Consider the following 27293-nt stretch of genomic DNA (forward strand, 5'->3'; position numbering starts at 1 on the left):
TTTCCCTACCAGGAAGTCATCAGGATATGGATTTGGTGCCATCACCCTGGGATAAGCTCATTGAACTGAACCTGTTACAGGTCGGTTGCCTAGCAGATGTGATAACCAGCTGTACATGCTGCAGATGTTGGTCCTAAAGCCAGTGTTCCATAAAAGTGGGGGATGGCATGCCTATATTAGACTTGTTTACCAAGGAGGACACAAAATATCCAGACACTTACTCCCTTTGTATTTCTCCTCCAGTTGTAAAAAGGCAGCCTTGAGAACATTTTCTTTGCTTCCCAAGCTAAGTCCCAAGATGAGATGGTATAAAGCAGTGACCATCTTGACAGATTCTCACTGAGAAAATTTTGACTGTCAGAAAAATGCAAGAGGTTGCTTGGACAGTCTCCCAACCTGTCTGATATACAGGAGATGTATGCAAGCAAGAAGCTGTCGTCCAGGAAAACTGACTTTTCACAGTGGAACACCTCCTTGCTCTCCCAGTTCAGGCACTGGTGGGTTGGACTGGAAGGATCTCTACAGGAAGCTGGGGTATCGGAGCAGGCGATAGCACCGGAGCCCTGTGAGGCCATCCCAACATGGTGGACCTGTTGGAAAGGAGCAGGAAATCAGTAGCAGATGGGCCTCACAGGGCCACCCCTGGCCAGGCAGCAGGTGTCCACAGGGGGCCAGCTCCAAAAGCTCCAGAAGCCTCGAGTTCCTCCCTTTCACCCCTCACCACTTGCTGTCACTTACTCAAGACAGGGACTGATTTACCTAGGACTGGAAGCAGCTGGCCTGTGTGTGCCTTTAGGAGCCTGAGCACACCACAGGCATGTGGCTCCAGACAGTGCAGGTAGTGAAAAAAGGAAGTGATTGCCCCAGAGGCTCATGGGGCATGGGAGTGCTGGAACAAGTTAAGTCAACTTAGCATACACATGTACTTTAAGTTGACTTAGAGTTGACACCTAATGCAACTCAAGATAATACACCTTAGAAGTGTATCATCTTGTACCACATTTAAGTCAACTCTGCTCTACATGTATGTGTATGCTCTGACATTTAAGTCGAGTTAAAGTTAAGTCAACTTAACTATCAGAAACTTAGTATGTGTGTATGCACCCTAGGTCTTCATATCTGAACTTCTTTAAGCATCTTTATCAAGGTACAAAGTAGTGTGAGGACTGGAGCATGAGCTTACCCAGAACAGTTCTTTTGTTAGTTGTTTTCTCAAAGCAGCTCAGTACCGCATACTTTAACAGAGTTTTGCTATACCCTAGCAGGACCAGCCCCTATTTGGCTGCCTCCACACACCTTTTATAGCTATTGAAAGCTTGGCCTTTGGAAGACCAAGCTGTCTCATCACAGAGAATGGATTAAGTGTCTCACACAATGCATTTCCACTTTTTTCCTGATGTCAGGTGAGCCTCTCTCTGAACATCAAGGTGCACTTTATTGGAGTCTTCAGTCTACTTCAGGAACTTTTCAGCTTCCACAGTCTGTATGGCTTAAGTGTTCAAAAAAACAGTTGGATAGCTATTAAATAGAATAGTCAGAGATGTAGCCACTGACATTCCTAAACCAATGGTAGCTGATGCCAGGAAGGGTATGACAGGGTGGATTATTCTCCTTCTAAAGCATCTACTGTTTGTTTTATCAGAGACAGGATGCTTGTCTACATGGATCATTGGATTGTAACACTTCTTGAGTTATGTTTGCATGGCTGAACCATGTAACAGCCATCTGACATCATACTGAAGTCAGATGCCAGATCTGGAGGATAACCTCAATCACTATTTGACTGATATGTCTTGATTCCCATGGTGGACACAACTTCCTAATTACCTACTATAGAATCCACTCTGACACATACGTAAAGGAGAGAGAGAAGTGACTTTTATAGTAGCTGTGGTTCTCTGTGGTGTTGTAGTTTATGTGGATCCCACAACCTGCGCTCTGTCCCTACCTTCATAGCCCTCTGCAGCATATAATCTGAACTGTGAAGCCACTGAGTAAGGGTGGCAGCTTCCCTGTCCTTTATACCCTAATACAGGACCATTAAGTGGCACAGGATTATTCAAAAACAGAAAAGCTGTAATGTTTGTGCATACGTATCTGCTGCAGGATCTGCCTGGACTACAGCTCAAAACCCCAGTTACTTCCAGGAAGATGTATATTCTCTCTGAAATGTATTAAGGAGAACTTTTTAGGATGGTGCAAATCATCAGATGTTCACTTAAACTAATGTAGTTGTATCAGTCTGAGGCTAGTGTAATTCTCACCTCATGTTCACTGTGAATCATGCATAGTAAGAAAATAGATTAATAAACCATTGATATTCTTTGGTTTAGCTTAAGAAATATGATACCCTAGAAGCTGCATTTTAATCGTTTGTGTATGACCAAAGAAATGTTGCCCCCATTACTATCACATGTGTTTTTACAGTTAACACTTTCATCAGGATAGTGTTTTTAACCTTGATCCAGGACCTTTTTAGAATCTATTGCCATAGACACCTGTCAGATAAAAGATGTGAACTAAGATTGTCCATTTGTGGTCAAAGCCACCTTGTTTTATGGATACTGTTTCATTGAAGTGTTTGGACAGCTATTTGCCCAGCTCTCAAGAGTACCTTAACAGCATGAGCTCAGCATGGAATACTCAGACTTTCTTTTTTCTTCTTCCAGAAAACTTTTTGAGTGTAATAATTAAATCCCACAAACTTCTCATTGTCTGAACTGCCCAAATCAGTAGACTAAGTTTGTTTATAATCATCAGTATTTTATATTGCCTCCATTGTGGCTTGTTGAAGTAAACCTTGACATCCTGAGTTCCTAGATTCTATATTTATACGCATTTAATATTGAACCAGTGCAAACTTTTGGAGCTAATATAACCTTCACTTTTATTACAAAAAACCTTCCAGATGTATATTTATTTTCTTGTTTTGGTTCCCCCTCTCCCCCCATTAATGAAACAGGTTCTGCTGCCAGCGTTACTTCAACTCCTGCTGCTACAACAACAAAAGGTCTTCCTCAGGTAATATGAAACTATAAGAAGTGTTATTTGTGCTTGTTACACTTATTCTCAAAATTAATCTCTCTCATTTTTCCCAGGCTGCATCTGCATCATCAAATATTGCTAAACAGATGGAAACTTCTAAAACAAATGAGAAGGCAAAGACCATAACTCCATCTGCAGCCACAGAGAATTTAATACAGGCACCTAGAGTAGATGGGGAGATAAGTGACTCTGGTTCTTGTGGAAAGCAGACTGAAGTGCCTGAGAATAGTACACCAGCCAAAACTATTGGCAGGTTTTCTGTGATCAGCACACAGGATGAATTAACTTTAACATCACCACACTGCTTGAGGTTCTCTGCACCACCAGATGTTTATTTGGATGAGCTTCCCTCCAGCCCTGATCTGAAGACTTCAGTACGAAGAGTGCAGACAGCCTCTTCTGTTGATGTCTTTTATGACCATGGTTCCAGCGATTCTGGTGATGAGTCTCTCCAACACCAATCTCTTGCTGCTCAGCCCTCCGTGCAGAGTACTACTGCAGCCAGTGACTTAATAAAAAAAGCAACTGCTTTTCTGCAAAGATCTGGAAAGACCATTTCACAAGGCCTGGAATCCCCTAATGGTCAGGGAGCAAAAATTCCCACTATCAATATAACAACTTTCCATTCACAGTCATCATATATGAGCAGCGACAATGACTCGGAATTTGAAGATGCAGATATGAAGAAAGAATTGCAGAATCTGAGAGAGAAGTATGTTGGACTAGAAAACAATGCTGGGCTCTTGGGTATATTTAGAATCTCCATGTAGTCTAAACCAGTTACGGGCTAAATTTGAAGTGATGAGCCTGAAATCCGTGAACAACTAGCTCCCAATCTTGCTGTGAACTTAATTTAAATATAAGGGGTTTTATAGACATGAATTTGCTGCATATTCACTTTTCTATATAATATTTCTGTTGAAGTATATTGAAGATGTAAATTTTCCAGGATTTTTTTTTAAGTGACAGCTCAGGTTCTAGGGTCACCTTGTGTTAAACGTTTGCTTTTCCTTTCCTTCCTGTGGAATGTCTCCCAGTACATATTATCTAGAGAAGCAGTTGCACCTTTTTTTGTCACTTCGTTGGAGGGCCAGAAATTCTGAAAATGTTTGAGTTTGGTTACAGCTCTTGAATTTAAACCAGTTGTGTTCCCTTCGGATCCTAGGGAATAACAATGAGGGTAGGACAGTTATACAGAGTGACCTGGTTAGTTTAGTAAGCTGGTCCCATTCAAAGAGAATGGTGTAATGTATCCTGGATACCATTTAATGTGTTAATTCCAGAGTCATCTGCAAACCAATTATGTCAATTTTGTATTCTGAAAATCTGTCTGCATAACCTTAGACTTCTAAAGTAAAATAACGGGGTAGAGCAGTGATACTTTATGTATGTGCATAAAGCATTATTGTGTTCACACTTTAAAACCCCTAGATTTTTATAAAACGTACAGCCTTTTGTATGAGTGAGCTTGTTGTATAACTCATGGGATCTTCTCTTTACTTTTCTCAAACACACTGCTTGCACAATATTCTTTTTTTCTTTAAACCAGGCACATGAAAGAAATAGCTGAACTGCAGACTCAGCAGAAAAATGAGATAGAGGCTCTCTATGCTCGACTGGGAAAACCCTTGCCACCCAATGTGGGGTTTCTTCACTCGGCCCCACCAAGTGGCCGCCGCCGAAGAACCAACAAAAATAAATTAAAAGGAGGAAAACTCTTAAACCCTCTGGTTCAGCATCTCAAAAGTGAACCCTCAAATACAAGTAGGTACAGCTACTTAAATAGAAGCAGTGCATTTTATTTTCCCTTTGCTTTCTGTTGCTAGCTCGCCATGTAATTATGCTGAATGCAGGCTGAAAGCAATAAAGGATTATATGGCTTTATTACAATGAGACACATTCTCACATTGTAGACCACTTTCTTAAGCTTTCCATTAGTAATCCCACACCTTCCCTGGGTCAACTACAGTGCTTGGTTACTTGAAAGGTAATATTTAGTCAGGAATAATGAGACAAGAGGAAAACAAACTTGCTCTGTGTGGTTACTCGGATATAATCTCCCTCAGCAGGATTCTAAAAAGGACTGGACATTTATATAGATAATATGAATAAGTAATACTAAAATAATGAGGATTAAAAACAAGCGAGCCAGAGTTTTGGAGAAGTAAGTCCTCATGCTTCAGAATATAACCTAAATTGACTGAGATTTAGAAAGGTTTTTATTTCTCATACAGACAGCTTGGACTGCACAATTTCTTCCTCTAAAGCCATTAATATTGTGTAGAAGTAAAATAACATCACAATTCAGTTTGTGAGAGAGAAAATTGAAATGTCTTTAACTTTTTCCATCCCTCTCCAACATGTCACTTGTTAATAGTGGTATTCACTCTCACCATGCTGTTGGCTTTTGGGGTTATACAGCAGGATATAACAGCTTTTTTAAAAAGATGCTCTGTATGATGGGTTTTGATTTGCACCTTTCTCCCCTCCCATGAAAAGAAAAATGTAAGGTTGTGATTGGTATCTTGAACTTTTGATTGAAGTTGAGATTCTGATATTTGCTAGTGTTGTCAAACGTACAGTTAGGATTGTCTGACCAGTCATGGACAGTATTTGGCATTATTTGGTTGGAAAAGTCATGAAATAGTAATTTTCTAGGGACAGTTACCCCCCCCCCCAATGCCTGACTTTCCTGCTGCAAGACTTAACTAAGTCAAGCAAGTATTATTTAATGTGTGTTGTGCTGACAGATTAGCTTTTCTATTGGCCCTATATTTCAAATCCAACAAAATTTCTTTCCACGTAGAGCACTATTATAGCTACTTAAATTTCCTTGTATTGGTTTTAATTATAGACCCTTTTTTAAAGATGTAAATTAAAATGGTAAAAATAAAATGAAAATAAAATTGACATTCCACAATCCACTTTGGTTTATACCAGTTTTCTTAAGCTGCAGCAACAATAAAACAGTAAGGGGGAGTTGAGACTGACATCAAAACAGTAACAACTTTTTACGCATAGTTTATACATTTCAGCAATTACCTTAATATAAAGCAAGACAGCATCTCTTCTGTTTTAAACTGTATCTTTCTAGCCATGCCTTTGCTATCTGGTGGATGTTTCACCTCTTATCTCCTCTGTATGACTTGTCTTTTAACACTCAGATTTTTCAGTATATGAGCTGTCTTGTGATTGGCACTGGGATTTCTCTTCTTGTCTGGGTTGACAACACCCACATCTTTGTCTGTGGTCACTGATTCCTCTACTTGTCATGGTTTATGTCAGGGTTCTCAACCTTAAGCCCCCAACCCTCAACTTTCTAAATATCTGTCTGAGAGTCCTGTGATCTGGCCTGTGCGGTTCCCCCAGGGTCCAAAAATATATTGGGGTTGGGGCGATTAATACAACTACCACTTACCCACCACTAAATGTCTAAACCCTGCAGGCCAGATGACATGGCCCTGCACACAGGATCCCATTGGCATGTGCAAGTCTGGAGCAGCAAGCCCAGTCTGGCATCTGTGGGGCTGGAGCAGCATGGGGCAGAGCAGCAGGGTCTGATCTGGAACATGCAGGCCTGAGGATAGGGCATTGGGCCCAATCTAGCATGCAAAAGGCTGGGGCTAGGGTGGCAGAGCCCATTTTAGTATGCACAGGGCTGGGGTGGCAGGCTGCAATCCAGCACGTGCGAGGTCCAGTCCATGGAATGTATCTGCCCTGTGGACTGACTCACTCTGAATAATTCATCTTGCCCATAGGGCAAAAGGTTGGACACCATGGGTTTACGTAAATGGGTAAGAGCAGTGGTGCTCAACCTCTCAGCCCTGTGGGCCAGGTAAGTGGCATGGGGCCTGTCTGTCTGCAAGCCAGATTTGGTGCCAGTACCACACCTTCCCTGCCCTGCATGCTTGGCTCTTGGGGAGCCCCTCAGACTGGATTACCCAGTGCTATGGGTTAGAGGTTGAGCATCTCTAGATTAGAGTCAAGCACACTATATAGAACCTTAATGAGATGGTTCCTCAGTTTCTGAGAGAGTGTGAATGACCACTTCAATACAAAGTGTTCAAAATAATGTGTTTCTTCATTCTCCTGTCTTAGAATTCTGACTTGAATTCTGCGTTTTTACAGCTGAAGCCCTGGTGGAGTGAGGTGCTTCTTCACTGTGTACTTTTTCTTACATAGTGCCTTACTCTTTTTTTATTTATGCAGTTAATATGCTGTCCTTCCCAACAAATGCTCAGTCTGGTTTACAGTAAGAGAACAGAACAACTTGACTTAAAAGGGCAACTAAAAGATCAAAATAATACAAAGGCCCACTGAACAACATCTTGAGCTAGCTTTGTTAGCCACATGCCTCCCAAGATAGTCTTGCAGTACTTTGAGATGTCCAGGCTTAGGCTCTGGCAGGCCTCAAGTGGGAGTTCCAGGACTGAGGAGCAACTACCAAGAACTACCTCCCATACACTTTTGCCAACTGGACTTGACATATAGTGATGGTACTTGTAGGCTGACCATAGAGATCATCATGGGTTGTAAAGAAGCCGATTCCTTATTTAGGGCTTTACAGGTCAAAATCAGCACCTTTAATTGCACCTGGAAGGCTACTAGGAGCCATTCCAGGCATTGGAGGACTGAAGTAGTGCTCAGGGTGACCTACTCCCACTACAAGATGGTTCCCCATGTTTGTTAGGGGTGTGCGAAGTGGGCAGTATTTGATTTGGATTCGGCCTGATTAGGGGACAGTGACTTGATACACTGATTTGGATCATTGTCCCGATTTAGATTCGACCAAAGCTGATTCAGAGAATCAGCAATTCAGCCATAGATGTAGCTTTATAAGGTTTTTTACTACGTACCTTGAGGTACCAGGCACAGCTCATGAATGCTGAGATGCTGGGGCAGATGGAGCATCCCACAGGAGTTTGTGGGGGGGGGGTCCCCCACACGCTCAGCGGTAGACCCGGAGTGGACCAGAAGTACATCCGGTCCACTTCCGGATCCACCACCAAGCGCACAGGCACCACCCCCCCACCACCAACTGGTCCCCCAGCTTGGCGAGCAGCCGTGGAGGGACCCTGGGTGCCCCCCCCAGACCCAAAAAAAGGCACCAGTCGCCAAACTGGGGGGCTGCTCGGTGGTGGACCTGGAAGCGGACTGGAAATACTTCTGGTCCACTTCCGGGTCCAACGCCGAGCATGCAGGGGACCCCCTGTGCTCCTGTGGGACGCTCCATCTGTCCCATGTCGGCGCTCCTGCCCCCGGTACTTTGCTGTCCCTGGTACTTTGAGGTACGTAGAAAAAACATAAGCTGCGTCTATGGCCAAATCGTCAAATCTCTCCAAATTGGTTCGGAGGCTTCTGATTCGATTTGGAGAGATTAATGGGTCTCCTGATTCGATTCGGAGATTCAGCCGCCAAATAAGGCTAAATCTCCGAATCAAGCCAGTACCGAAGCTTCCCACAGCCCTAATGTTTATACCAGCTGCAGCCTCCAGGTGGCTTTCAAGGGCAGTTCTTTGTAACAAGCCCATTCACCCCTAATCACTTTTCCTTTTGGCTACTAAAATTCCTCCTCCTTAGCCTTGCTATATCCTTTAGGCTGTCTCTAATATTACTGCTGATGTACTCTGATTATATCATTCCCATCCTTGGTCATCTTTGCTAGCTTCCATTCCATATTCTAATAGAATTTCAAAATTTCTTTTAAAAATTCTCCACCTGATTTCACTCCCTCTTTCAAACCTAGTTTTGTGACCACCTTTTTTTCTCTCCCTTTGCTTCTCACTCATATTGCCAGTCCATTTCACATTCTAGAAGTGCTTAGCCTCACTTACGCTGCTCCAACTTGCGCTCTTATTTAGGCACTTGTACAAATCTTTTTAATATTGCTGCTCTTGAATTTATACTTGGGTCTCTCTGGTTTGGTAAAGTTAGGAAAATTTAATGAAATGTTATGAACTGATTTTTCATCCTACAAATAAGAAGTTGATGGTGTAGGTAAAATATTTTTAGATGCAGAGTTTTTTTTCCCCTTTTATTAGTGCAAGTGCAATGTGGTGATGGTTCAGAAATGCAAGAGGCAAAGATTTCTTAGGGTGATATATTTTTTATTGGACCAACTATATACTTGGTACAAAGAATGTCTTGCAGTCAAAAACTTGTCTGACTTTATCCCAACTACATAGTTGATCCAATAAAAGATACCCTCCTAAGAAATCCTTGCCTTACCCTTATAAATGCTAAGTTCATACAGTGCTTTAGCACTTTAGGTCTCTACTCCTTTCAGTGGTTAATTAGTAATTAAGCCTACATTGATTTCTCTGCAGTGGCTTCCTTATGGTGGTTTTGCAATTCTGAGGTGTTTTGGGATTTTTTTTCTAGGTAATTTGTCAGAGTGCAATGAGTCTCTCCCCAAAGAAACAACAAAAACTCATTCTGGATCTCCTACAGCAACAGTAACTTCTTCTGCATCAGCAACATTTGGGAAATCGGTTCAGACACAACAGCCATGCTCCGTTAAAGCCTCACTGTCTTCTGAAATCTGCTCCGGCCTAGCCTCTGAAGGAGGTGGCACCCATGGAAATTCTGGCCAAGGTGATTTTTCATACCTACCATTCAGCATGTCTTCCAGCACATGCCCATACTAGCACATAGACTTCAGGCTTAAACATTTAGGAGGGGCTCTACTACTAGCAATGGAAGAATTGGGCCTTAAACCCAAGTTACTAGCTCACCATTAAAAAGGAAGATAGAAAAGTAAGTCTATAGAGGAACAAAAATAAAAAGAACTACTTCCAGAATATGAAATGAATAAGCCTTGTAGATGAACTATATGGTTGACTAAATTCCAGCAACACCTTTTGTCCTAAACAATGGCTTCCGCTGGTTTAACCTCCTGTGAAATTTGTCGTATTGCCATTGGATAAAAATTACATAGTGGGACAAAATGGCAAACTTGTTCCTTACTTCATATTTCTTTCTCTTGCTCCCTTGATAATGATAGATGCAAAATTCCCCATAATTGTTCTGTTTTTCTCTTGCACTTTAACTGAGCAAGATGTTGTATTTCCAGCTTTAGGGGGTTAGGTTTTTGCATGATTTTGGAATCATGACTAAAATATAGAGTAGTAAAGGCTGTCATCCATCCTGAATGTTGATAGCTCTGTGGTAGTGCATGGCTCCCTAGACTTTAACTGATCTTTATTCCATATATGCTGAAAGTTACAACGATGGTTAAAATACCTTGTTCATCCTTGCACCTCCTGCCAAACTAATCTACAGAATATCTGTTCTCTTTTGCTGTTACTGCATTCTTTTGTCCCGTATGGTCAATTCACTTATCCTCCTTGGCAAGTCTAAAGTGGAGATGTGGATGATTAGCTAACAAAGTTGATTTGACTGATGGTATAGGACATCTGATCACAGCTACTTGTACTTTATAAGTGTCTTTGTTTTCTTCCCTTTATATTCATTTGCAGGCTGGACGGTTTTCCACCAAACGTCTGAGAGAGTGACCTATAAATCTAGTAGCAAACCTCGTACCAGATTCCTCAGTGGACCTGTGTCTTTGTCCATCTGTTTGTATTTGTTCTTTTGTATTTTATCACAGTTCATCTTTCTTTTGTCCCCCTTTTCCCAGTCTCATCTTTTATATCTCTATTATGTTTGGCAGGATGCCTTTCCTTCTGGTCCATCTTTTCTTTCTTTTTCTTTCTTTCCTTTAAATAATCATCATTGACACTCCTAATTTATTTTCATTTTCCATATGGAAGCTTTTTTGCACTGCTTTTGGCTCATGCCTGGGTACCAAAAGCATGTGTGGAAGATCTCATCATTTATTATATAGCCTTATGATAAATTTTACCCTGGACTTTATCAAGCTTTTGTACTTTGTGATTTATGTTGAAGTAACTTTTTTTTTTATTTGCAATGTGGCAAATATACATGTCTGCTGTCCCAGTTCCAGCGACAACAAAAAGAAATCCAACCTTCTGTAGATGAATGGTCTCTTTCACACATGTTTGGACTATGAAGACATGCATGTAGCAAGCTGATACAATACTAGAAGGTCACTGAAGGGTATAACTTCCATACAAGGGCTGTATTAAAACAATATACAGTACTGTTTATATCCACTCTCTTTATTTTTGTTTTTGTTTTTTCCTGCCCCTTGCATGTGGAAATTGCTGAGATGACTGTGCTTCAGCTAGGTCTCTTAAAGTCTGCTTTCGAAGTGTTTTGTTTTTTTTTTTTTTTCATGGTAATTAGAGTGAATTAGTGTAAAGTAGGCTCGTTTTGACATGCTCAGTTGTGGTGTGAATATCTGGCTACTCCAAAGAAGAGTGCCATTTACCTTTTCATATAAATTACCCTGGCTGAAGCACTTTTACTCAGTTTATTTTCTTATGACCTCATGTGACCTCAGAGATGAAGTCAATTAGCAGTTCATCAAAGCATAAATAAGTTTTAAAAAAAAGAAAAAAGCTTTATCAGATTTTCTTATCATACTTTGAAATGGATTGTCAGGATCCAATAAGTTATTTCAAATAACTGTGCACCTGCTCGAATAAAACACTTGTATTTTATCTGTACAATCGCTGCACTAATTGGCAGTTCAATCAAACCTCATATTTTAAATTTTAAAATTTAAACATTTTTTCTCTAAATAGATATGCTGCTTTTTTAGGCAAACGGATTTTGCTTGTACAATAAGATATGTTGTACTGATCAGGTACTATAGGCCACTTACATATTACGTTAAGAAGCCTAATGTTGTTGAGGAAATATTCAGTTACCTATATGTCCATTTGCATTGATATCTGACTTCCCCATTGGGATTACACATTACTCATCCTTATCCAAGTGGTACAGATCAAAGGCACAAGACCACTCTAATACATTCTTCCAGTTCTGTATCTAAATAGTAATTTAAAAAGAAACAGAATATTTTTTTAAGATCCTCAAAACTCCCATCATCTACATAGGTGAGAAGTGGCATTTACCTCTCCGCACATCAAGCCAATTATTGTTACAAGGTTTCAAGACAACCTGCATGCACAGACTTCTATTAAAAACCAGAGGTGGTTAATGGCTGTGCCCTTATCTGTGCAAATAATTAATTTATCACAAATTTGCTATTCATTTGGCTGACATAATGCGGAGAATGTCTTCTTTAACACAAAATAAAAAAAATGGTTTGGATCAATGGCAGTAATGGCTGAAATTGATAGAAGATGCAATAACTTAACTATTTGAAGCTTCCAAATGCCTAAATAACTTGGCACAATTCATTGCTTGGGTGATCTATGTCTCAGTCAATGGACTTTCTTCTTTGTTTCTTTTGGGGGAAAGTTTTGAGACGGGGGTTTGCATACCTCCATCTCTGAGTCCTACTAGGATTTGGGTAGGCTTAGCACAAACTTGTCCATCCAAAATCACTCCAGCTGTGAAAATGATGATTTATTTTTAAAAGTTGAGCTGTCGAAACATTATGCTGCTTTTTAATAGCTTGTTAGGGTTTTTTTCCCCTTTAACTACTCTTTCTGGTGACTCTGGCAGGTCAGTATCAGACAATCATATTGTAATGTGGGAGATCAACTTGTGTCTAATCCCTCAACTGTCCCCAAGGCCACCAGGACCTGGGATTGCTGTGTGCTCTATCGCGGATGTGTCTAGTGGCTTCATCTAATGGAAACAAGGAGCACCAGCTTGTCTCTATTCTGTGACCATTTTAAGGACCTGAGGATTCTGCAGGTTCCAGCCTGGATTTGGAGGACTCATTCTCAAGGAAACATTTTATTCTTGGTCTAAAAATATAGTCAGGCCTTTAAGTTTAGAGGGTTGGTCTAGTGGACAACTGGATTATGAAGGTTTGGGCCAGATCCTACATGTACTATAGATATGCACTTCGGCTGCATGTTTGTACGGTGTGGCTGGTATTGAGATACTTGGAGTAAATGTTGTACATATGAGATTAGAACTTGGCCCGTTGAGTGGAAACAGCTTTATGCAACTCTTGGTTGTGAATCTCTACCATTCATTCTAAAACAAAGCTACCTTAAGCTAGGATTCCATTTTTAGAAAACTGGGGCTGGATTTTCAGAAATGTTGGGAATCCCTAATATCAGTTGAGACCAACAGCAGTTCCAGTAACTGAGCAGTTTCGAAATCAAGACGTAAAGGGTCTCAATTTAGAAACCAAAATAAAATAGGGCATTTCATGTGAGGTCAACTGAATTTGATTTCACCAGCTATAGAGATTACTTGAAAGCTTTTTTTTTTTTTTTTTTTTTTTTTCTTAGAGAGACTGACCATTAATGTTCTCCTTGGGTATTACAGTCCAGTGTCTTCCAAGTGATGTGTTTGGGAGAAGGTGTCGTGGGGGACAGGAACCTAGGACCTAAATTTGATGGTTTAGTCTTTTAATAGTCTTGTTTAAGTAGGACCTTGTCTTTTAGACTCTTAGGCAGGTGAGTAACTCGGCACATGGGAGTAATGGCACTGAATTTCCTGAGCTGTCTCGCATGGGAATTTCTGATAGTATCAGGGGCTCTAGAGCTGACCTGACCCACAAGTTGTACATAAGTTTACATCTTTGGGCTATTGTTGTTATTATCATCATTATTTGCAGCATCTGAGCACATGTAGCAGTTCATTTCTGGCTTTTTTTCAAGGCAGAAGTGCAAATGGATTAAAATACTTCCATTTGCTTTACACAGAGTGCTGCCAGACATTTAACAAAATGACAGTCTAATTTTGATATCACTGGGGCAGCTACGTGAGGCGAACTTCTAGCTCACTGTGGGGTGGGATGCATGAGGTAAAACATGTCTGAATTCTTTGAGAGCAAAAGCAAAAAAGGGGATTTAAAAAAAATAACCCAACTTCTATTTCAGTGATGTGCATATGTGACCTATATCTGCCTTTTTAAGCTTTAAGAGTTGAGTACTGAAATACCAGCTTTGCTTGCATACAACTCAACTTTGACAGTACCTCGCTCACTAATTAAACAGCATTACTCAGCTGTGCATAGAGAAAATGAAAATGATCTATTTTAAAAAATTCCCTCTCTCTTCTTCATGTCACCCATATCAAAGCACAAACATTTTTCTTTCTCTCTTCTCCTCTTTCTCAAACTTTGAATTCTCTTTTGTATCTGCTTCAAAGACTGATTCAGAGTTAACTTGGAATTTAGCTTAAACCTGGACCTCTTTTGCAATAGCTCTGTGTTGATACCATGCTAGTAGGCAGGAAAAGCACACATACTATGTATCTGGGTTTCTGCCCTGCCCTCTAATTTGCTCATTTGTACTTGTGTATAATAGACTTTTACATACCCCACACCAGCTGTTCATCTCCTTGCATATCATAATGAGATTATTCTTCTTAACAAAGTCCAAAATATCTTTCAGGAAATTTGACATTGACATAGGAAATGATGCTCATGTCTGGCAATAACTGACACTCCTGTAGGGCTATCTGTACACGTTTAGTATTATAATTCTATATAGTCAGCTGAATACATAAAACGTAGACTGTAACAAAGCAACACTGAAAAATACATAAAATTAAATGAAATCTGCTACTGTATACTTTAAAAAGATATGAAAGGGAACCTAGTTCATGATGTTTTTAGTTGAGAATTCCATGTTCAGACGCAAATCCTATTATGAAACTGACTTTAAAATTGGCCTCAGACCTGCAGAACAATGTATCTTTTTGGACTTGTAAAACAAGACTTTTGGGGTTGTTTTACAGTTTGTCTTTGCAGCCAGACTAACTTTGCCTGTTCCTGAAAGCATTTTTGGCACCCTATCGCAAACTGAATTAACATCATTTCCTGCACAAATAGAGTAGGAATCAAGGCTCCCTATTTGGAAGCCAAGGTCATTTAAAAATGCATCTTCAAGTTACTGAATCTTGTTCTTGGCACACTATTATACTCTTTAAAGCTTTTGTATGGCTGCACATTAATATAGGTTTGGGCTGCCCAGTTATTTAGACTCCCTTTTCTCACCTGAACTGCTGACTTTCTGTCTGCTCCTCTTTGCATAATGACTACTTTTTGATTGCTTAAAAGTACAGAAGCTTATCCATCCAACCAGTTGTGTTTAGTTTTGCCTAACTCTGTGTGTCTTGTATCGTTTTACCTTGTAGGGTCCACTCTGAAACGACTATGTCTAGGCAAAGATCACAGTAGTAGTAACTATCCCATTTTTGTTTCTCAGTATTTAGCATGAAATTAAATGGTTTTCTTTTCTTTTTCTTTTCTTTTTTTTGAACTTTTGACTAAAATCTAGTTGACTAAATAGCAGCTGTTGCACTTCTGCTAACATCAAATTAGGCCATGTATGACTTGTAAGCTGGTGTCTTTTTCATAACAGTGCATGTCCTGTCCTGTAATGCTTTGGAAAGGATGCATGCTTCAAGAGAATTGTGATTTTCTGTATTTGTGCTGAACGAGAACCAGATAAGTGTTTGTGTCTAGTCTAAAACTGCTATTTTGCTGCTGGCTGAATTTATAGCTTACAAACGGTCTCATTCCTTTTGGGATGCATGAGTAGAACATTATTAAAAAGCTTTATCATCAAAATATGTATTTTTATCACGGGTCCCTTTCCTAAAAGAATGTGGGCAGGAATTATATATACGCCATACTGCAGGTTGAATGCATGATCATTTAAAAGTGATGTAGGTATTTTATATGACTAAAGGAATATTAGTAGGTTTACTCACAATGCACTTTGTTGGCTGGAAAATTCATGTTAGTGGGGAAAAAAAAGACTTCCTGTTGGCGTTTGTGAAGATAATTATTTCACTCCAATTCTCTGAACTTTTTGTTTGAAGAGATGGTCCTTGCTTAATTAATATATTTGGGGTTTTTTAATGCATCTTTAAACAATTACACTTTCTTAATGTTTTCCAATGATACTGAACTCTGAACTTTGTTTGCTGTTCAGTGCTAAATTTGATATAATAAATTGCTAGGAAGTAAAACTTCAGCACATGCATACATATGTTTTTTTCTATGTTATATATATTTTATGTATATAATCAAATTCTCCATTTCATTGATAACACATGCGCTGATGCTCTATGCACATCTGTATATTAGACTGACAGCTCAGTTGTGTCCTCTGCTTGCTGTCCTTTTCCTATGTATTTGCTCTGCTGAGATGCATATTTTTAAAATGAAAGCTGCCAGAGTAAGAACCCTCAGTAGTCTCAGACAAAAGACTCTTTAAGTTTCTGTAGCCTTGGAAGCGTTACTAACTGAGCAGTATCTTTAAGCACTTGAAACCTGCATTATGTTTTCTGAGCTTATTTTTTGTTGTCATTTGAAATCAGACTATACAGAAGTGCATCTAATGTGATCTAATGAAGGTATCGCTCTCAAAAAATGAAAAGCTGCAGTTCTGGTGATTTATCTAAAAAATATTTTTTTTAAGCTGTATTTCATCAGCGTTGCACTCAGTGGGTGATCCCTTCTCTCTCTTCTAGTAAGTGAGTTCATGCAGAGGAAAGCTCCATAAGCTTATGATAGCAAACTCTTGGAGCATAGGTAGGACACAATCACATAAGTGTAAATGGACCATATAATCATATAATTGTATTTGGACCACTTCTTAAAGCAAAAATGTTCTCTAGAAAGGACTGAGGATAAAGGGAAAAAGGACCAATATTTGAATTGTAGAATATAAACACTTATCAAGCAGCAAAATGGTGCACTTGTGAGGACACAGTTGACACTTTTTTTTTGTGTGTGGTTTTCTAGGATCCTCTACAAATAGTCTTGTAACGTGTCCTGAGCCCCTACCACAGTCAACTCTGCAGGTACAGGTGCAAGCTAACAACAGTAACAACAAGAAAGGAACCTTCACAGATGATCTTCACAAGCTGGTGGATCAGTGGACAAGCAAGACTGTTGGAGTTGCACAGACAAAACCTTCTTTGAATCAACTGAAACAGAACCAAAAAAGGCAAGACATGGAGCCAAAGGCTAATCCCATGCAGATCCAGAATGAGACATGTGGCGTAAGTGGCAGTCCTTGAAGAACATACATTTTGCTTTGTGTCTGAAATCCATTGCAGAGCTCATATTTGGAGGAGAACATAAACTAAAACACTTCAGATAAATGTTTTTCTCACTTCACTAAATAGATTTTTTTTTTTCTTTTGGAATTAGCCTTGGCAGTTTTAGACACCAAAATCTGCATTATTCGTGTTTTAAACGAGAACTGCTAATCAGTAGCTCAGAGATATAGCAACATACTCTCTAGTAATCAACATATTGCTTGACTTGTTTTTATTCCTGCAGGAGTTCTCTCTCTCCTTTTCAGTGTTTACTATTAAATCTTCCTTAGATTGAATGACTGACAGGCTTGTAGCTTGGTGGCAGCATATTGTGGGCCTTCATTCTGGCAGAGCCTGTGTATACTCCTGCTTTAAAAATGAGAAGGGTGACAGCTGGACCTCTTGTTCCTCTTTCTGGTTGAGCTGTGCAGTAGTAGTCGCATGAACCTTTTGAGACCTACCTGCTCTGCAGAAATATGTTCTCAATGTCACTGAAATGACCCAGGATAAAACAGGGGAATAGAAACACTAATCTCTCCTTCCCATTAATCCATATTTACTCCCTGTGGCAGGAACTATCCTGACACACATCTGCTTCCGTGTGTGTGGACACAGCACTAGTTTTCATGACTGAGTGAAGGTCTTGAGAAAAGAGCTTACGCTAAATCCTTGTAGGCATAAACATTTTTGGAAATGCATAAACAGAGAAACACCTTATGCCTGGTTCACAATTCTTTCTGGCCTATGCTGTTTGTCATTTTGTGGACCAGTATTTTTGCTTTGTCTTGCTATTAAGGCTGAAAATTGAATCTAGGAGGGGGGGAAACTAGAGCAGTCAAGAAAAGGGAAAAAGCACTGTGGAAATTGTATAGGAACGTCTTCTAGCAGTTGTAACTAGACAAGGGGACAAAGAGGGGCTGTGTCTGTGTCCTGAAAATTATGCTTTTCAGTAGTGTCTTCAGCCCCATAAATTGATATCCTGTTGTGGTAGGAACTGCACAACCCCATGTCCAAGAAATGCACTGGCTTGGTTACATGGAAAAAAGTGGAAATGTGTAATACTATAGCTTGAAAAGTAATTTTAAGGAGGAAAGTATATGTGTAATACATCTAAGCTATTTAAAAGAAATAACTTTTCTGTTCAGTGGCTCTAGTTTAACAAAATTGTTGGTAATAATTCCCCTCTATAGTGATGTTGTGAACACTGTGTAAAAGAGGTTGTTTGGCAATTATACTGTCTGCTTAGTCATCACAGACTAAGATGGCTTACTATTTTGGTCAGCTTTAAGATGGGAGATTCCAAAGTGCTTTAGGAAGTGATTTGGAAGATTCAAAGATGCTGACAATCTATCTTTCAATTGAGTTGTTAATAAGAAAAGAGGATTTGCAATTAGAAAGCCGCTTTACTGAGATTTCAGTGGAAGTAAGAGATGTTAGTGGAGTTGTCTTATCATATTTAACTCAGCTGGAATCTTGGTAACTATTTTACTGTGTCTTATGCTTTGTAATATCAGGCAAGGAATTTTCTTTACTTTTCCCCTATGCTGTTTTTGAAGCAGAGCACAACACCAAGGTTCCATATCCTATCCTAGTGATGGCACATAGCTTGGAGAGAGCAGCAGTGTTCTAGATAAAACATGTCTTGGTATCTGTTCCCTTCTGAAAAAGGATTCTTATCTAAGAAAGTAACACAGAGAGAAAGTCTTGGAAGAAATTACTAAAAAAGGGAGAATAAAAAGGGTGGCAGGGGGCAGAAGGCAAGCTTAAATTAAACGCAGGGAAATATCCCTCTACTACCCCACCTCTCGTGATGCTGATCTACAGAGGCTGAAAAAGCCATACATTATACCAAGGAGAATTCCCCAGGGCAGTTGCTGTGCTGAATAGCCGCAGTGGGGCCGTGCTGGGAGCAGGGCCAGATCAGGTGGCAAGTTCCCATAGCAGACAGCAGAACACATCACAGGCAGCCTTCTCCAGACTGCATTAAGCTAGACTAAGGTGGCTAATCTGTAGCATGGTGCCACAGGCAGCCCCCACGGTCTGTGTGGCATGCAACAGATTGGGGAGGGGACAAGCAGCATGGTGGCAGATCAGGCAGGGAGCACAGAATAGGAAGCAGAGAGCACAGAGGCACATTTGACAGGGAAAGGAGATCAGAGTGGTATTCAGTCAGAGGGCAGCATGTGATGCAGAGTAAGTCCTCATGTTATCTCATGAGACTCTGGGTGAGAATTCTCAGTAGGAACGTCCGGATTAAGGAACAAGGACAGTCAGCTACAAGACCCTTGCAATAACAGTAACAAAACCATTATCTTTTACTGGTAAGTAGCTGCATACAAGTTCTGTATATAATAAGAGTTGTTCCAAATTACAAGTCCCCAGAAGCAGAAGGCCCAGCATGCTGGAAGACCCAGTAAAAGAGGTAACAGAAATGACTGCTACAGAGTCTAAGTGAAAGCCTTGCAGAAATAATTAAAATATTTGACAATCATTATGTTCCTAGAAAAAATATTACTTGTAAGAGATGTCCAAGATGAGAACACAAAAGGAAGGAGAAACAGTGGAAGAATTTATCACAGATGTAAAACTAAAAGTCAGCCCTGTGAATATAGAAGATTTGTACACCTTGTCATTTAAAGACCAGATAATCCTGGAATGATGTAATAAAAAAGACCATGTGCAATTACTATGAGAAAAGGACCTGACATTAAAATAAGCAATATGTATATGTCAATCTGCAGAACAAGCAGAAACACCAGGGAAAAGCCTAGAGAGAGACATGGAAGAAAATGAAGTTCCATCACTGATCTATCAAAAGAAAAGTCCACAAAAATATAATCTGAGCATGCACAGTGTCAGCGATGTGAAAACCAGCATGAGTATAGGAAGGTCCTAGCATTTGGGCAAAATGTACAAGCTGTAATAAACTGAACCATTACACTAAAATGTGCAGCAAAAGTAAGAACATGTATAGAATAAGTGCAGAAATGAACTCTAGTAAGGAGGAAAAGCTGTGCATAGTAAGCATGATTTAAGAGCCCAAAAGCTCAAAAAATTGGCTAATTAAAGTACAAACAAACGACACTTATGCTGTCTATGCACAAGTAAATGTAATCACAGAAACTGAAATAGAGAGGTGCAAGGGACTCAAAAGTGAGAGAATCTAAAGCGTCTGTGAAAGACTATAATGAAAGGTACATGGATTGGTGATTCCTGCAGTAATGAGAGGGGAAAATTTTTGGAGTGAGTATCTGAAGGACATCTGGAAATGAACAAACCAAAAAAGAGCCAGAGATGATGTTGTCTTTTAGCCATGGGTGAGTAGTGCCATTGAAGACATGGTAAGAGCAGCAAATCTGGGACAACTGCCCTGGGCCCCACAATTTGGGTGGTCCCATGATATGTGGTACTGGGGAGGGAGAGCAGGGAAGGCAAGGTGTAGCCTAGAGTGGCTACAACTTAACATAACATGAGCTAGGTAACACATCAGAGGTAATCCTTTCCTGGAATGGCAACTTTGAACTGTATGATGAGTGCTTAAAACTAATTTTAGGTGTTAATGTGCAGATAGTCTAGGTGTTAGGAGCTCCAGAAGCTGCATGTGACTGCACAGTAATTCTGGGCAGATAAGGATATAGACGAAGAGGGGCTCCAATACAGTAGAGCTGAAAGATTGCTGAAATGGCCAAAGAGACTAATTGAGACATGTTAGTTTGATTTTGTAATAGCTCTCTTCCTGCACACGCAATGTCCAGGAAATGTTATCCCATGAGACTGGGTGAGGTCAGCAGGAACTTCTGGGTCAGGGAACAGGGGCATTTGGCTACAAGACCCTTGCAAGGGCAGCAACAGAACTTCTTACTGTAAATGACTGTATACAAGTTCTGTATGTAATAAAGAGCTGTTCCAAATAGTACATATGGCTTATTTGTGATATGCCTGCCAAAAAGGCTGGCCCCCACTGAACTAGAGCATCTTTTGATTGCATTGATTGACATTGGCTATGCTCATATTGATAGCTGCATAGAATTCTCTGGGATGCAAAGGTGGCTCAAAGCCTGGGACTGCTACTGGGAGCTGTGAAACAATTCCAGTCATAGTTGACAAAAATATGGCTGTAGATGTGGTTTTGATGGGGAGGTTGTCAGGAGGCAAATAGCATTGAGGGGCAGGCATTGTTGGTGTTTGTGCCTCCACCTTTTGATGTCTTTTCACAAGTGGATACTTGCTCTAGAAAAATAAGAGATTGGACCCGGCAATGGTAACTGAATGAAATTCTATGGCCTGTGATATACAGGAGATCAGACTAAATGATCCCTTTGGACTCTAGCATAAAATAGACTTTTAAGGCAGTGGTTCTCAACTTTTTTTTTTTTTTAGAGTCAGGTCACCCCTCCACAACATTTTTGAGTTTGTCAGCATCCCTGAATGAGAGCTGCTATTGCACTGCCTCAGCTCTCCTCTGCTTCTCAACCAGGGTGTTACCTCATGCTCCTGCTTGTGTTAGGGATATCTGCTAAACCTAAAGAAGGCAAGAGGAGGAGCATAAATAAGGAATTTCATGACCTGGGCAGCAAAACTCTCCTGTGCCCTCTGGAGAGGGAGAGGAGGGTGGTTATGCTGCCCTGAATGTCCATACATTTGGTTCCTCCAGCCAGGTAGTGTGAAGAGCTGTTCTAGCCTGCCTGACCCCTCTGGCCAGGCAGCACAACGGGCTGTGGCTGAAATGCATGTCCTTGCCACAGCCCTTCCTGGTCCCCATGCTGCATGTTCCTCCCAGAAACAGAGGAGCACAGGATAGTCCCACCTGCCTGGTGCACTTCTGTTTCTAGGAGGAACATGTGGGGTTGGCTGTATGAAGGCATGCTGCAGCGACAGCTGCTTTCCAGTCTGGCTCTGCAGGAGACATGCAGGGCCTCTCCACCTGGCTGCAGTGGGAACTGTACCATGGCAAACCTGCAAGGGTCTCACAGGGCCCCTGCTGAGACTGACTGACTGTCTTAGACACCTGAAGGGAAGAAACAGGGGAAGGGAAGGAAAGACAGAAAATTGAGCTGATGTAAAATTAGGACCAACTTTTGGGACTACTAAGACTCTTTTATTTAACATTTGTACATCCTCCCCAGGCACTGGTTTGGGGTTTTTTTGTTTGGTTTGGCTTTTTACACTCAGTGGTTGTTATTAAAAGTTACTTGCATGATTTTAGGGTATATGTATGAAGGTAAGATCTACTGTCTTTCATTCTAGAGGATGAGGAGAAATTGTGTGTGTGTGTGGCTGAAGCAATATCTCTGATGCCCTTAAGGGTCTTTTATTGTCCTAGGTAACTTATTCCCTATATGCATGAAATATTTATAAAAAAAACAAACAAACCAGGTAAAGAGACAGCTGTTCATTTAAGAGGAACAGCATTTTGAAATGTTGGCTGCCCTGCCTGAGCAGTTGCAACACAACTCATAGTGTTGTTATTTCTCTCTCTGGTCAGAAACACGGTCATCAGTATAGATGATTGACATGAAAAAGGGATACTTTTAACTTCCCATTCCCAGGGGGGGAAATGAGAGGCTTCTTATTTTTTCTGATGTGAGAATTTCTGTGGTAAAACAAACAACATTGCCTTTCGTTATGGATACGACATAGAAACAGTTGATGCGCTTTGCCATTTTCAAATAAGTTCAGATTTTTAGTTGTATTAAGGTAAGGTATCCTCTGTGAACATTTTTTGAAGACATTTCAGCCAAGAAATATACTTGTATTCTGGCTATCAAACCCTGTGTGTTTAAAATGTGAAGGGAGATGATTAGTGGGTTTCTATGTCAAACGACTTCATATGAATAGTTTCAGTAACGCTAATTTAGTTTGGACAAGTATTTAAATAAGTCTTTGTGGTACCAAAACTGCCCATGAAATAGAAGTAGACACGCCGTCTGCCTTGTGAGAAATGTTGAATGTTCTAACGGTAAATGCATCTCCTGAAGATGACCAGCACTCTCTGCTTGCTTTCTTTCATTAGCTGTAAATGACATTTAAGAGAAACAATCACAGAGGAAAGCTGTGAACAAAAAGGTAATAAATATTTGGGTCTGTAGCTGATTTGCTCTGTGAAATGTGCAGCTTTCCTTGTCACTGATATGCTGTGCTTTTAAAGCCTCTCTGCTGAGGGTATAAACAGACATTGACTTTGGAACACGATCAGCTGTGCTGGGATGTGCCACTTCATTGGCATTTACAGACATTGCCCGAGGTTGCTGTCTTGCAGGGTCAGGCCCCTACTGCTCCTGGAGCTTCAGTGGTCCGATTCTGCAGGACAACAGCCCTAGGTACTGAGCCCTCAGGTTGGGGGGCAGCAGCCTGATATGCCAGCCATGGGGATGCCCTGCCGTGGGATTCCCAGGCCATGCAATAAGCAAACGGATGTCCTTCCCTACGAGGTGTCACAAACTGTGAACACCTTTGGTTGTGGCAACATTTTTGGATACTTGGAGCGCAACAGAGGGCTAGAACATCTGCTTGCAACTTGTGCCCCTCTAACCTTTTTTTATGGAGGATCAAGGACAATGTTTGTTTGCACCTTGAACATTAATCCATCTTGTATGAGCTTTAGTTTTCTTTAGCTGGCTGTTTAGGAAGTGAGTATTCTGAATTAGTTGGAAGTGTGCAGATGGGGAAGGATGGCTGTCTATTTTTCCCCCATGTCCATTGGCTTTTAGGAATAACAGAACTGTTGTACGATGTGTGCAAGCACACTCTTCAGATACTATTTCCACCCCATCTGACACTCAAACTAATAGCAAAATGATTTGATACAAGTTCTTAGTACTTCCTAATACTACTTAATCTTTACTTGTCCAGTGACTGGAAAAAAGGGAGGCAATGAGTCCTCGTGTACTGACATCCCAGTTCTGCTCAGCACTGGCCATATCCTGCTCAAGAAATTCTGTTTGGTTAGTATACTAGAACAGAAAGATATAAAGGTGATGATGGTTTTCCCACCAAGAGATGATTAAAGGGGAAATCATCTAGCCTCTGTAAATTTGGAACTGACTATGGAAATTGGTCATAAATAATGATAAGGACTAAAATCATTTTGTATTTCACAGAAGCTGTCTAGAAACTTTGGTGTGAAGGGCCTTTTACACTTCTTTTACTAAGAAAAGACAACAGGTAGAGGAGATGGAGAAGCAAGGGGCGGGGGTTATTTCATTTTTTGTAGACATCTATTTTCATAATTACAGTAGCTTGTCTCTTGCTTATCCATATGTATATATTTAACTGGTAAGTACTATCTGAGAATGGTTAAGGGCTTGCAGACTAAGCCCTACAAGGAGAGACTAGAGAACCTGGACCTTTTCAGCCTCCGCAAGAGAAGGTTGAGAGGTGACCTTGTGGCTGCCTAGAAGTTCATCACGGGGGCACAGAAGGGAATTGGTGAGATTTTATTCACCAAGGCGCCCCCAGGGGTTACAAGAAATAATGGCCACAAGCTAGCAGAGAGCAGATTTAGATTGGACATTAGGAAGAACTTCTTCACAGTTAGAGTGGCCAAGGTCTGGAACAGGCTCCCAAGGGAGGTGGTGCTCTCCCCTACCCTGGGGGTCTTCAAGAGGAGGTTAGATATGCCTATGCAGGGGGTCAGACTCGATGATCTATTGAGGTCCCTTCCGACCCTAACATCTCTGAATCTATGAGAATGTACCAGGCCCAGCAGGAGACAGTCATGGAAAAGAGAATGCTGGTAATAATATTGAGGTGATCTGGCAGTGTGCGACTGTCAGATCTTAAAAATCCCCAGCAGTAGTTCTGCGACAGAGTAGCTAATTTGGTGGATAAGGGGCGATGCAGTCAATATAATATATCTGGACTTCAGTCAGGCTTTTGACATGTCACATGCCTTTTTCATAAGTTAACTGGAAAAATGTGTTGTGTACAAGAGAGAATTGCCATTAGATGGATATATATGTGGTAGGGGTCTACCCAAATTGAGGAGGCAAGCGGTTGATTTTGTGGGCAGATCTTGGGGCTGGCCACCGTCTTCCCAGGCTCATCCTGGCAGAGCCACTCTGTGCCCCTTCTCCCTCCAGCAGGCTGTGCAGCAGCCATAAGGACTGCTGACTCCCTCTGGGGAGCTGCCAGCATTTTATTTTCAGTAAGGTTATTTTCCCTCAGATTTCGCAGGCATTGCCTGATTTTGTGAGCAGTGATGGATTTTTGTGCTTTCCGCAAAATCTGTGAAATCCCAATTTGAGTAGGCCCCTCGTCACTACTTGAATAACTGCAAGCAAAAAGTAACTCTTAATGGTAGACTGTCAGGAGGCCTCAGTCAAGATTCCCTAGCAGTCTCTTTTGAATCTTCTGGTATTTAGCATTTTTATTAATGATTTAGATGTATAAAGAGTGAACACACTAACCAGATCTGCCCATGACACAAAACTAGGAGTGGAGGATAAAGATTAGAATTCACATGGATCTGCATGAATTGGAGAACTGGGCTAGAGTCAACAAATGAAATTCAGCAAAGACAAGGTACTGTAGGGAAGAGAAACTAAATGCACTGGCAGGAGGGATCTGGGGATTATAGTGAATTGTCAACTCACCCTGAATCAGCAACATGATGCTGCCTTGCATTTCCTTTCCATGTCATATAAGCAAATGACATGTCATAACTCGGAACCAACTTTCCCCTAGGAACAATGTTATAAATGGGGGACTGGTTCCTGAACCAAGGTCTGATACCCTATTTTCACCAAAAATAACCCAGAATTTTGTATTCAATCAATTGTAGATGAGTAATATAGCAACATTAATGTATTTATATTGTAAATAGCAATCATATTGATTTGGAAGGACTTCTTTGAGGTGACTTTGCTGGACTTTTTGAAGGGCTCTTGGCTGGAGTCTTCTCAGGAGTCATGGCTGCAGGTTCTTCTGGAGTCTTGTCTGCTTTCTTAAAGTGTCCAAGGAAGTTTGGACAGATGTTCTCCAGCGAGATGGGTGACCAGGGAACTTGTTCAATGGCGTGGCGTGGCATCAAATCAAGCATCATAAAGTCAAAACCGACGTCAGGAAATCAAAACAGGGTGTCAATTTATAAATGTTGTAAGTGCCATTCATTGCAACTTGGAATGTCTTAAGTCGAGAACTGCCTGTACTTGGCTGGTTAGGCCTCAGTTGAAATAGTGTGCCATTTGGGGCACCATGTTTTAAGAAGGATGTAGAGATCCTCAAGACAGTTTAGAGGTGAACAACAAAGATGACAAAGAGGTTGGCATACAAGCCATTAGAGTAAAGTTTGAAGGGATTTGGTATGTGTTGTATGGTGAAAGGGAGATCAAAAGAAGACATGGCACCAGTTTTCAAATGTTTGAAAAGCCAGCATAAAGAAGATTCTGAAAAATTGTTGTCCCTTGCTGCAGAGGGCAGGACAGAATACAGTGGATTTAACAACAGCAGTAAACATTTAGATTAACTCTAATAGTAGGAAAATGAAACAAGTTACTTTTTAGGTTGTAAAACATTCCCTTTTGAGGCTTTCCGGAAGGAACTTGGGTAGACATCTGTCTCGGATGGTATAGAAACAGCAAATCCTCCAGATGTGTAATGGGTTAGATTAGGTGACCATTGACGTCCCCTTCAACTCTAATTCTATGTTCACTTTAGCCACCTTAGGTCAGATCAGTTAGTTTTGCATCCTGTCTATAATGTAATCTGTGCTGACTGTTTAAATGCATTTCCCTAGTGTGTAAGGGCCTTTGTACACACCACAAAATTGGCCTTTAAAGCAGCTTAAATGCCCTTTTGCACCACTTTAATGGTATTGCTGTTTACCAGGCCTGTGCAAATTGGCTAGTATTCGCTTCGGATTCGGATTTGGCCGATTTCAGGAGACAGTGATGCGATTCACTGTTTCGAATCACTATCCCAAATCGATTCGGTGATTCAGCTGAATCTCTGAATCACACAGGCCCCATCCCCCGCCTGCTCTCAATGGCTGTCCCAGCTGCCAGCTCTTTGAAAAAGAAAACAACACCCCCCCCCCCCCCCCCCCCCCCGCCATACTGTGGCAGAGGATTGGATATGAATTAAGACTGAGTCCAAATCAGGTTCAAGGGTGACTGCATGTCCCCTTAAGTCACTCAACCTCATGTGAAAGATGGCAGGTTGCACAGAGTCCTTGT

General features: G+C 40.9%; 1 protein-coding gene across 1 annotated transcript in view; it reads left to right on the plus strand.

The window, feature by feature from the left end:
- Window positions 1-27293, plus strand: part of WNK2 (WNK lysine deficient protein kinase 2) — a 203770-nt gene that overhangs the window by 160016 nt on the left and 16461 nt on the right. Inside the window, exons 22-28 of the mRNA XM_025197119.1 lie at window positions 2963-3021; window positions 3099-3757; window positions 4595-4809; window positions 9427-9639; window positions 10524-10622; window positions 15202-15246; window positions 16820-17079. Of these exons, the coding sequence (XP_025052904.1) occupies window positions 2963-3021; window positions 3099-3757; window positions 4595-4809; window positions 9427-9639; window positions 10524-10622; window positions 15202-15246; window positions 16820-17079 (1550 nt within the window). The remainder of the gene's footprint in view (window positions 1-2962; window positions 3022-3098; window positions 3758-4594; window positions 4810-9426; window positions 9640-10523; window positions 10623-15201; window positions 15247-16819; window positions 17080-27293) is intronic.

Source organism: Alligator sinensis, unplaced genomic scaffold, assembly GCF_000455745.1.
Source record: "Alligator sinensis unplaced genomic scaffold, ASM45574v1 scaffold391_1, whole genome shotgun sequence".
Lineage (NCBI taxonomy): Eukaryota > Metazoa > Chordata > Crocodylia > Alligatoridae > Alligator > Alligator sinensis.